At 44.9% G+C, this 12,507-nt stretch overlaps 1 protein-coding gene across 1 annotated transcript in view; it reads right to left on the bottom strand.

Moving 5' to 3' along the window:
• Positions 1 to 1,293: 1,293 nt before the first annotated feature.
• Positions 1,294 to 12,507, bottom strand: part of LOC119448355 (uncharacterized) — a 63,740-nt gene continuing 52,526 nt past the window's right edge. The window contains exons 3-5 of the mRNA XM_049666184.1: positions 9,270 to 9,310; positions 7,722 to 7,799; positions 1,294 to 1,547 (exon numbers count right to left, since the gene is read on the bottom strand). Coding sequence (XP_049522141.1) covers positions 1,407 to 1,547; positions 7,722 to 7,799; positions 9,270 to 9,310 — 260 coding nt within the window. The 3' untranslated portion in view covers positions 1,294 to 1,406. The remainder of the gene's footprint in view (positions 1,548 to 7,721; positions 7,800 to 9,269; positions 9,311 to 12,507) is intronic.

Raw genomic sequence — 12,507 nt, 5'->3', positions numbered from 1 at the left:
TGTGATAATGGAAAGCATTGCGTCTTCTTCATCAACGTCGAATCGCGACAGTTGAAGTGGAGCACGGGACAGGCAGTCGTCGTCATTCTGTTTACGCCCGGACTTGAACACTATCGTCATATCGTATTCTTGCAAGCGAAGACTCCAGCGTGCAAGACGGCCAGATGGATCCTTCGGATTGGCGAGCCAGCACAATGAATGATGATCTGTCACAACTCGAAACGATCGGCCATACAAATATGGTTGGAACTTAGCAATTGCCCACACAACAGCCAAGCATTCCTTCTCCGTAGTGGAATAATTCCTTTCAGGTGGAGACAAAGTGCGGCTTGCGTACGCAATGACGCGCTCACCTCCGTCTTGCCACTGTACGAGGACGCCAGCGTGGCGTGTGGAGAACCAGCGACGCAGGAGGCTGTCCCTTACGGTATCTCTCCCGTGTCTGGCTTGCGGTTGTGGTCGACATCCTCGGCAGATCTTGCAGGCCGTATTCCGAAGGCAGTCTTTGAATCCGTCGGCTTTTTCGAAGGTTGTCCGCTTCCAGTTCCTGGGGGTCAGAGTACATAGACGCCTACCCGCACCTCCACCAGTTTGTCACAGACAAAACCACAAAGGGGTTCGGTCGAAGCTATAGATCTTTCTTTATGAAGCTGTCCTGGCACCTTCGTCGTTGTCTTCTTCGGGGAGCCATGCAACATGCCTAGCATGTTAAACCGAGCGGCTGTCATTTGTCAAGGTCGTGGCAATAATATCATTCGAGAGCAGTGATACGTTGCGAAATCCACGAATTACCATCGTTCATCTTATATTTCTTCTCAAGGGCCTTCTCAAGAATCGACAGATCAGAAGCCACACACTCAGGCATCCGCGTATTTACAAGTCAGAACGTAGGTCTGCAAAACCACTTACTAAGTCAAGTGACATAGGCATGTTATGTTCAACAATGCAATGAAACTCCAGGGCCGTGCTTAATACACGCACACTGTATTAAGCCAGAGTCACAGCTGGCAATGCATATGCATTATTTTGCGCCAACAAAAGGGCACATTCAAATGAAATGTATGAGATGTATGAAATGAAATGAAAGATGTATTAATATGCCATGTTTAATTTGAGCGAATGTGTACTTACAGTGCTTACGATCAGCTGATAGGGACAATAAACACTGGCAAGTATTTCCTTATTGGGAAACTTGGAAGGAGACCAACACTTTCGTAGTGAATCCATAGCATTTACACTTATGAAAGTCCATGTTCATATTAATGACACACCCAAACGTAGTAGGCTTGTTTATTCAGGAAAACATTTCTCAAAATAAGATTATTTATTATTATAATCCTAGATATAACAAAAACCTATTGTAATGGTTTTTATTCAACACATATATAACCGCACAATTTCTAACGTCAATTTTTACGTCTGCTTTCTGTATTCCAGCATTCCACGGAAAGGCCACTTAGAACGCAATTATCGCCATCGCACCAGCCCACAGGGCAATAGTAACCCAAATATCTTTGCATTTTGCCGGCAACTTCACTTGTAATACTCTGCAGAAGAAATAACGGAAGACAGGAAAGCGGATTATTATTAATGATCCTTGACGTCATCAAAGTTACCCGTACGTGAATGTAAATGCAGTGTTCAATTATTCTACTCGCGAGTGCATTGGTTTGTTGGTATGCTAATTTGATTATGACATTTCAGCGCACCTGCAATGCGAAATGAAGAATGCGCGTCACACTGCGCCATTATTTAACAGTGTTTCAATCGAGTAAAAGGTGCTAGTCACAAACTTCAGCAACGACAGTTCACGTGCATGCTTGAGACACCTTCTAATGTGTCGCAATTTCGTTCAAAATTGACCGAAAAAGCCGCCGTCTGTAGCAGCGAAACGGCATCTAAATTCCCACTGGCTGCGATGCCACGACACGAGTGCACCTCGACGGAGCAGAGCGGGCATACAGAACAAGGGCTCTGTCCTGTCTCAACATTTTTCCGTTAGCCTTATTCGCACTAGTAACTATCTCACAGCAAGGGCTAAAGGCAGCGCCTGTTTCAACCGCGACGCCACGTCACCCTGGCTCTCGTAAGCCGGCTTGCGGTCCGTATCTCTCTCTCTCTGTCACACGCACACTGCGCTTAGCTGCTGGTAGCGCCTGCTGGTCTTAGTAGCCGTTGCTGCTTCCTCACTCTTGTCGCGAAGGACGTGGGTGGCATACGGAGTTGGCACCGCAGGCTGCTGCTGCTGCTTGCTGGCACGGGCAGCACGTATCGCTATGGAGTCTTAAGCCCAAACCGCATTCACGCGATTTTGTGCGCGACGGCGACGAGCGACGGCTTCGAGCGACGAAACGGGCCGTCGCGCGAACAGATCGCTTGGTCTTTTCGCTCAATCGCTCGGTTCTAGAAATCTAGAATTCGTCGCTCGTCGCCCGGAAGTGCTATAAGCGACTAGCCAATAGCGCGAAGCCGGAACTGGATATACATCAGTCAAGTACTACCGATTGTCGCACGGAATGAGCAAACGACTAGATTTTGATACGTGCAAGGATAATAACGTAGTGCAAGACCTTTAGAAATATTTATGCTGCTCTTTACTCTAAAACACATCAACTTAAATTAATAAAGCAAGCGTCACGCCAGTTTCGGCGAGTATTTGTTGCCCTCATACCGGCAACACCGGGGAGACGTCGCTCAATGTCGTCGCTCGCATGCGGTGCGACTTGTAGGCGACGAGCGACCGCGACATCCATCTCCATCGCGTCGCTTGTCGCTGTCGCGCGCAAGATCGCGTGAATGCGGTTTATACTTTAAGCATCTACATCATCGGCGGTTGCAACCTCTGAATAGAGCCTCGAAGTTATTCGAACCACTGATAATTCCTCGTGTAAGCTTAGCACGGTTCTTACGCGGGCTCTTACCCACGACGATGTATGCACCGATAACCGCACACACTGAAGAATCGAATCTTGTATTCACTAATGCATTGCCTTGATTTTAAGCAATGTTGACGTAGCAATTAAGGCCTTCACTTGGTCTAAAGGTAAACACTTATTCTTAAACTAAAACGAAAAAAATGGATTTAGCAAAAATATGGAACGTGGTCTCTGCTTCATAGACATACTGAACGTCTGCAAAATCCTTCCGTACCTAGATCATGATTTAGTTGCAAATACGAAATACCTTAGTCAGATGAAGCTATTAAATCTCAAAGCTCATTGCTCATATAGTCCTTAGTTTGGCCATTCTGGACTCATGATGTGCGAAGAATATTGCTATCGGCTGCTGCGTCATTGCTGAAATGTGTATAAAGCGGTTAGCCAAGAATAACATAATATTGGACGTTGTCCCTCTTTATCGTTCGTAGATTATTTCTCCCTTGTTTACTTTAGCTTCAAAAATCTCTTTTAAACTCAGCTTTTTACCATTTCATATGAGTGTTATAAGCATATGCAATACCTTTTTTCATTAAGTACTCATTTAGGTAAAAAAACACAGAACTATGCAGCAGACGGGACTCTTTCCATTCTGTTCTCTGAGAAATGTTGTCAGCAAAAGAGAGTGTGGCTTTAACCCTGTCCTCGCGCACTGCCCAAATTAGCTATGACTCAACGTCTAGTTAAAATACCCCTTTTTTATTACTCTTTCCTGTTCTTCTTGCATTGTCATTTAACGGTTTGTTATGGTATAAATATAATAATGCTTGTATTGAAAAATAAAAATAAATATAAACTCTGTTGTAATATAGACGTCAGTGTCTTTGGAGCTCAGAGTTAATAGGCGCCATAGTTCAGATTTGAACAAAAGAAAATGAAAGCTTGTTTTCGCGCCACAGTATTTTATACATAGCTGGCCTCTCGCATTTGCTCTTTATTGCTTAAAATAGCACGGGTAGCCGTACCTGAGCTTCCCTTTGTATTGTCACATATGACAACAGCGCATATTGGCATTACAGTGAGAGGGTTTACAGACGTAGCAAAATGAAGCATGTAAACATGGCATAAAAGGGTGTATACATTCATAACCATTTTGAGTGCACGTATTTAGAGGCACCCACACAGCACCCACAACGCACGCACAGATGTTAACCAATACAAAGAGAAACGCAAACAAGATTTACGTGTTCAGCACATTTTGCGTTAGAAACGACAACCTAAAGACACTGTAAACACAGCCTGAAAAATAAAAGAAATAAGGCTTCATGGTTGCAAATTCTGCCATAAAATAAAACGTACGTGTTATAACAAGATCAAGGAGAAAAAAAAGTTTACCATAAGACGAGAAAATGGCACCACAGGGAAGTCACTGAAAAGATTATGCACGCCTGATATTGTGTCACAGGAGAACACGAATGAAGCTAAAAAAAACAAGAACGAGTATTCAGAAGTGGCCATCACCACGTCCGAAAGCTACTTATTCGACTGCTACATTGTGCGCCGGAAAATGGGTCAGCAAATGTGGTTGTACATTTATTATTCAGGGTGATGATCTCTAAGTTTCATTATTTTTTTCAATAGCCTGTTGCCGATGACATAATTCTAGTCCTCGAGCTAGATTATTAAATCGGGCGGACATTACTTGCACACAAAAAATCGAAACACATATTGAACTAATTAACAAAGTTCAGTAATTGTCTTTTGAATTATTTACTTCACGGCACTTATTGCAATTTACGAATTGTAGCCGGTGAGTTTGCAAGGCATATTGACTTGTAATGAGTTTCCAGAATGACGCTATTTTGGAGATATGCGCCATCAAACTTGCTGTCAAAGTGCACTGTTGTTACACCTACTTTTTTACCAAAACGTTCTTTTATGCATTGCAGTACTAAAGTAAAGTAGATGCGTGTTGCAAGCTCCTCGGCATCAATTCGTGAATTGCAATGTATGCCCTAACGTAATTAATTAAGAAGTTGATTAGTGAATTTTTGGTAATTAGTTGAACGTGTGTTTCCATTTCTCGTGCTAGTAATATGCGCCTCTTCGAATAATCCAGCTCAGGGATGAGAATTATGCTATTTGGTAGGTGAATATTAAAAATTGAAGAAAACTTAAATATGGCCACCCTCGAATTTCTTGCGGGTTATCAAGTCCGTGAGAAGTCTAATAACAACGAAAAATTAATAGACTCGCTGGATGTCGGTTTGTGAGGCATAAGCACATTATAAAAATTGTAATCTTAGCTTAGCCCTTCGATGTTCGAATGATTTGAATGTAATATTCCTTTTACATATGGACTTGCAGCAGCATCGTTTTATCCGATGTTATATATTATTCAGATAGGTTTGTGTTATCTGAGTGTATTTTCAGACGAAATCGGAGGTATTTTTTCTGCATTTCATATTTTGTGCAATAATTGGAGTTTACCGGAGCTATCATTCACAGTGCAACAGAAATTGGAGTTATTAGGCCTTTTTGGAGCTACTCAATTTTTATTGAGATAGTAATTGTATGAACACTCCAGAGAAAGTTTCGCCGTCATCGTTCCGGCCATCGGGGTGTTCCGTGTAATGTAAAAGTAAGATAATATTTATGACGTCCCCGTGGGCTGCATTGGAGCACTGCACGGGCTCGGGCTTACCCGAAAGCCCGGGCCCGGCCCGGCCCGCGGGCCGGGCCGGGCCGGGTAGAGCAGTATTTTCACGGGCTCGGGCCGGGCTCGGGCCGGGCTCGGGCCGGGCTCGGGCCGGGCTCGGGCACGGCGTCTGCTTTTTGACCCGGGCCCGGGCCGGGCTCGGGTTTTTTGACGCGGGCCCGGGCTCGGGCTTTCTGCGAGTTATTCTGGGGCTTCTAAACTCTGAAAAACACGTATTTTTCGGTCTCGGGCCGGGCTCGGGCCGGGCTCGGGCTTAAGGTAAAGGGGTGGCGGGCCGGGCCGGGCGGGTAACGTAGATTATTTCCGGACCCGGGCCGGGCCCGGGTCTTACCACAAAAGTTTTGATCGGGCTCGGGCGGGCCGCCCAATGTAAAAACGGGCCCGGGCCGGGCCCGGGCCGCAAGAATCGGCCCGTGCAGTGCTCTAGGCTGCATGCTGTATTGATGCGAGGAAAAGCTCGCCATCTACTAGAGCACCAATTATGGGAGGTCACGTGAACATGCACGCAATAGGGGAGGAGAGTACACGTCTCCTCCTGTAGCTCAACCGTGACTGCTCATTGAGGTCCGCGTACCTGAGCGCATGCGCCCCGCGTGCCACATTTCGGACGTAGTTTGTGGCGCGTTCAGAGTCAAATGGCGAGCCGAGATCGCTGGTGGCTTGATGTGCGCTGTCTTCTCACGCATCTGGTGTACAAGTGCGCGTCATCTCTAGTTTCGGAGGTGCGGTGAAGCAAACGACAGGAATAAGCGTTCACTTCCCGCAGCTGACGCTCTTCGCGCCAGAGTTTTGACAGCCAGCGCTCGCGGCCATCGATTGAAACCTGATCATATTTGGCTTGAGCACGCATGACACTATGGTGGGTAGTTTATTTAGTAATCGAACGTTTACTTCAATTTATACGGTTGATGTAATTACATGCTTTACTTGTGTAGCTGTCTAATACTTTGCTATCGCTATCAACGCTTCGCCTTTAGTGCTAGACTGCAATTTGTCCTTGCTTCGCTCACACCCTCAAAATAATCTATTTTGCAAAAAAGTCGGTGTAGTAGCAGAAACCTTTATTATTTACAGTGAACGTTTAAAATAGCCAGGAAGGTTCATCACCGTCAGGATTTACTAAAATATATGCATACATGTTTAGCGATGTTTCGATCTGTAATAATTTCGCGCACTTTTGCAATTAAGGAACGTAACATAGAGAGTTCTCTCTTAAAAATTCATACCGCACGCAAGTAGAGCGTGTTCATGAAGCTGAACATTTAAAAAAATGGCCGATTACGGACATGCACCTATTAGAAATTTGAGGATCAACGATTACAACCAGCCTACGCCTGATGACACTAGCTTGCGAGGTGTCACTATAGATTTACCTATAGCGCTCACGATTTGCTTGCGCAGCTCGAAATATTCATATTTTACTAAAAACATATATGGTGGCTGCTGGTAAATACGCCTGTTGTGCTCTAATAATTGGCAGGATTTAATAAAATGGCACTGTTCTCAAAAGTCTACTTACCACCGATGCATACATCTTAAATTTGCTCGAGGTTAGAATTTTGCAGATACCTGTTTAGGAAAGTTATTCCCACAGCAACCTTCCTTTCAAAACCGCATTGTCGGGCGCTTCACACTCGCCCGACTGCGAGAGGCAGTCACGTGCCTCAGGGGCGTCGTGACAGTTGCGCTCTCCGGCAGTTCAGTTTCGGTTTTCTAGGTTAAATTGCCAAGATTTATTTCGGTGTTGAAAATGGGAGTGCCACCGTTTTTATGCCTCGAACTGCGTATTAACTGCTCAGGTAATGGGCTTGAAGTTTTTCGTAACGAAATCTCTGTGACTCAATTAGGTAAACAAGACCTATACGCTAAGATTGAAGTTGACATCCTAAACGTTGCAAGATATATATTGTTCTCCTTAACATATAATGAACTAGGTAAACGCAGTAAAACGTCCTCAAAACGTTATTTCATTGAACGAAGCTACGAATTTCAGACCTCTGTCTTAGTAAATTAATAAAAAAGCGGATTTAATAATATTGTCAAACCGGTATATACGTGCGCTGGCAAGAAATACCCAGTGAGCAGAAAAAAAAGGTGGTATATTAAAACTATAGTTTAATACTTACAGTGCACTCTACACCTTCTTGCGTGACTGTCGCCTTGTGTTGCGAGCCCGTACAGATTAGCTTGCATCCTACGCGGATCTCAAAAAAAGATATAAAGTAGGACATATATATCAACCCAGTCACACTAGCAATAAGACAAATGTTCTGGCTGCCATCTGACATGACTTCGTCCATCAGAGTATAGATATCTTAAACAGAAATATGAATGCAGAAAGTAGCTAGTAGAAGAAGCCAGGTGGTTTAGGTGGGAAGCCATGAATTGGTTCTGGTCGCATTTTGGCCTTGCTCTCCTGTGTATCATCCACGTTTGTACTATTAAGTTCATTACTGTCGATTCATATTTCTTGCGATATAATATTCATTTATGTAAACCCATGCTGATTCCGTTTGTTGATTATCGTTGTTTCTCCAATTGGGCATTACGTGTTGGAGCGATTTTTTGAACCCCTGTGTGAGAAGAATCCCCAAAAATATTTATTTTTACATAGTGGGTGCTAACACTGTTTTCTTGCCCGCTTGGAAGTAACTCGAACCCAGGAAGGCAGTTTAAGGCAGGGACACGTAAGTTTTCTTTTACAGCTGCTATTGGGACATGCCGGATGTTACGTGTGGCTTCTTTTTGCGCTTAAGGAAGGCTACAACACGTGAAAGCCGCTTATTGCTATTCCTATTGAACATCAATATTCAATAGAAGTTTCAGCTGTCAGAGGGATGGCAGGAAATTGTTTTATCGTATAAAATATCACTGCTGGATTGCTGAATGTTTTCTCTTGTAAGCGTGACTGCCTCAACATAACGTATAAGATCTATAGCCATGAAAGCAAAGTTTGTTTTTCGTAAGCCTAAGTGTTCACATAAACTAACTGCGCACCGCCTTTTTTCACTGACAAAATGGAAACATTCTACAGTTGTTGGTATTCAAACACCGAATTAACTGGAAAATAATGTGCGAACAAAGCTGCACTTCATCCAGTATTATTCACGCGTATAAACACGACTATTTTATTGCAGGACCTTTTACCGCAAGGCAAGCTTTCAGGTGTAAGGGTCCTTGCGATCCTGCAAGGAGTGAGCGAGAGGCAACGGAAGGCCTGAACAAAGGAGCAGTCCAATTATTACTTCTTTCGCACGTTACTAAGAGTGTCTGCTCAAGATAAAGGCAAGAACATCATCTTGTTCTTAAATTTTCTGGAATATTGCAGGTAAGTGATAAATGGTGTTCTGTAAGCTCGACTCTATGCAGGTGGCCGTAAAAAGAGACAACATTGCGCAGTTCGTGCCCTAAGTTTTAGACCTATAGAAACCCTTGAAACATCTCAGCTGTCTCGCAAATTAAACTCGTGTTTTCCCTATGCCCAACACTGCTCATCGCATCTGCTACTGGCAGTCGATTTAATGTCAGCAATGTCATTAGACTTGAAGAAAACGTTCTGCTAAATGAGACACTCTGCGGCTTTCTTTTTTAGATTTTGTGCTGGCACACAACCTGACCCCACTATATTCTTTATTCAAGCAATAAATGGTGGATAATTGAAACTTTGAACAAACCGGTTTTCCATGGGTGTAAAGCAGCATGGGACTGCAGTCGGCTGAAATGGAAGAAAACAGAAAGACACAACATTATTATTATGTTTGCTGGCATAAAAAAGAATACAGATACAAGAAATAATTTCATGTCTATAGCAGCTGCCACCAGGAGCTGAACGCCTGCCTGTTCCAGAATTGAAAAAGCACACAGGAAAATATAGCGTAAATGCTGTAGTCTTGGCACGTAAGGTCCTAGAATTTAATTATTATAGTTAACATGAAACTGGTGGAATAATTCTCAAGGGTAGAGTTGAAAATGAAAATTTAGTTCCAAGCTATCTGCGGCGAGCTGCAACACATTAAGATGGCGGAAAGATAATCTTTACAATCGTCGTTCTCTTGCACACAATGACCGACGTCGTTTTTGTGACATTTCTCACAGACTCGTGACGTTGACCTCCTGCCGGAAAAGCGCCGACCCGGTGCCTAGCTTGAGGTTGGTAACTGCAAGACGTCCGAGGAAGTAGCAGACGTGCTAGAACCGAATGGGATTACTTCGTACGTAGCGTCTGTCCCTTTTCTCAAGACATGTTAAGGGTCAGAGTACCTAGCAAGTAGTTTTCCGAGACGCCAGTGCACCGAGACAGGCACCATAGAAGGACAAGGTCACCCGTAAGAAGTCAGTTTCCCGGTGGTGGGTGTCCTACAGCAACTTCTGGCATGACTGTGACGCAGAGAGGCGGAAATGGGCAATCTGAATTGTTTGTTGTGCTGTGTTAAAAGGAAGAGAGCGTTGGTACTCATCCATATTGGCGATAGAAGGTGGAGTAGTCGGCGTATGGGTGGATGGACAAAACCTTTATTTAAAACAATTGATTGGTCGTTTCATCAATTGCAGGAGGCTACGGCGGTGTCATGGCTCGAGGAGTTAAGCTCAAAGGTGACAAAAGGTAGCGTAGTGTCCCAGTCGGAATGTACAGATGACACATGTGGTGGTAGAGGTAGTTGCAGCAACAGGCAGGATTAGCCTGACAATCAAGGCTAGCAATTGCTTCACCCAAGCCTTTCTTACACTATCACTGCGGGGTTGTACCACATGTCTACCAAACATGGCGAACACATCAGTGACCGTTCGTCAGACGTCGGTCCGCACTCGTAAGCTTGTATTTGCTTGTACAAAAACTAAGTCTTCGATGACTTTAGATAAGAAGTACCGACTGTGGTCGGTGAGAAGCCGACGAAGAGCGTCGTAATGTAAAATGACGCCTTGCATCAATAAGTCGGTCACTGGTTGGGAGAGGTCTGGTGATGGCGCAATTAATAGAAAAAATTCATAGCGACGGCATTTAGTTTATTGCTAGCGGTGGATAGCGGAAACGTGCTGAGAAAAGTAGAGGCCAACACTCAAAAAATGACTCGGCTATCAGTAGGCTGGTAGCATCACTCGAAAATAGCGACGTAAAGACTAATAAGTGGTAGAGACCGGGCCAGAAAAAGCCCCGCCATACACTGTAATGCGTCCTGCAAACACCAAGGTGGTCAGCATTACAGATATTTAAAAAATATCTGTAATGCCGACCACCTTGGCGTTTGCAGGACGCATTACAGTGTATTACAGATATTTTGCAGGTGCCCTAGTACGGCCACTCAGGCATGAGATGGAACGACGACAAGCAATTCCTTCCCTTGAGGCACATGTTGCGGCGACATAAGGTGTCAGATAGATGACGAACATGGGAAGTGAATGGTTCGATGATACGTAATGGAGGCAGTTGAGGAGATCTCTTAGAGACGTGTCCCGCTGTTGCTGCTCTACAGTGTGACTAAAAGTGGAGTGCGAAAAAATGCCGGTCCGTGTGTCCTCCGTGTGGTCATCTGGGGCATCCACTGGGAGCCCATACAATCAGTCGGCTTCCTAGTGTAGCCGGCGGATTTGTACATTACAGTGTTAGTGAGTTTCCAAAAAACGTAGAGCCCAATGACATGGGCACCCATTGGGGTCCTTTAGGCTTGAAAGCCAGCATAGAGTGTGGCGATCTGTGGTAACAGTAAAAGGCTGCGTGGAGAAGTGGGGGCGGGATTTCTTGCCTTCCCAAACACGTGCGAACCACCGATGCTCGGTAAAGGAATTATTGCGCTTGGCAAGGGAAACAAGTGGCCAGGCGTACGCAATGATTCAATTATGACCACATTGGTAATTGGCCAAAATAGTACCACTTCCATAACGCCTCTCTGCGCACTTCCGTTGGCGCGTGTTCATCGAAGTGGGAGTCAATCGGCAGGGTAGTGAAGAGTGTCATTAGGTGAAGAAAGTCTGGGCCTTAATCGATACCCCAAGAAAACGTAATGTCTTTCCTGGGAGGGTCAGTTAGTGGGTGGGCTATGTCTGCAATATATCTGACAAATCGCTGCAAACGTGAGCGCAATCGCAAAGCTTTGGCGAGATCGGGGTGGACTCCAGATTAGTGGACTGCGCCTGGGGACTGTAATTTGGCGGTGCCCGAAGTGGCATTTCGAAGAACTAAGTTGTAGCACAGCCGCACAAAACGCTGATATGATGGATGAAAGACGGGTAAGATATGTTACAACAGTCACAGAGAACACCATCAAGTCGTCGAGGTAGCGCAGGCAGATACACCATTTAAAGCTGTGCAAAAGCGTCTCCATCATTTGTTCTAACGTTGCAGGCACATTGCCTGAGGCCATACTACATAACTCTAAAGTGATAGAGGTCATGAGGTGTAGCAAATGCTGTGTTTTCGCGGTCCCTTTCGTCGACAGCAACATGCCAATAACCAGATCGAAGGTCAATTGAGGTAAAATCTTGGAGTACGCTCGAGCTTCGCCTTTAAGGGTGGAACGCGATTGTATTCAAATATCCCTGACTGCGTCTCACGCTACCCGTCTACTGCAGCTTATGTAACCGTAATGTTTACCTGCCAACGCTGGCGGCGAACGCTATCCACGAAGGCAATATTTCTGCTTTTTTTTTTCTTTGCCGTGCACGGTGGGATCCGCCGCTGTCGCGGATCCGCGGAGGCGAGTGCCATCTGGAAAGTCTTGCAAGGAATCTAGCAGGGCGTGCCTCTCCCACTACGACAGACCTCAAACGGCAGCTGAAAAAGGGGATTCTGTTTGAGTTTCCGCGTATGTTTTCTAGTATATTCAAATTCTACTCCGACGCTTTCATATCTCTAGGTTGTGTGTCAGTCGTACTTTGCAAATTTTCTGACGCATTTTACCTTGAGTAATTCAATTA

The sequence above is a fragment of the Dermacentor silvarum genome, chromosome 4 (genome assembly GCF_013339745.2).
Source record: "Dermacentor silvarum isolate Dsil-2018 chromosome 4, BIME_Dsil_1.4, whole genome shotgun sequence".
NCBI classification, from domain to species: domain Eukaryota; kingdom Metazoa; phylum Arthropoda; class Arachnida; order Ixodida; family Ixodidae; genus Dermacentor; species Dermacentor silvarum.
This window is presented reverse-complemented; position numbering and strand designations above follow the sequence as displayed.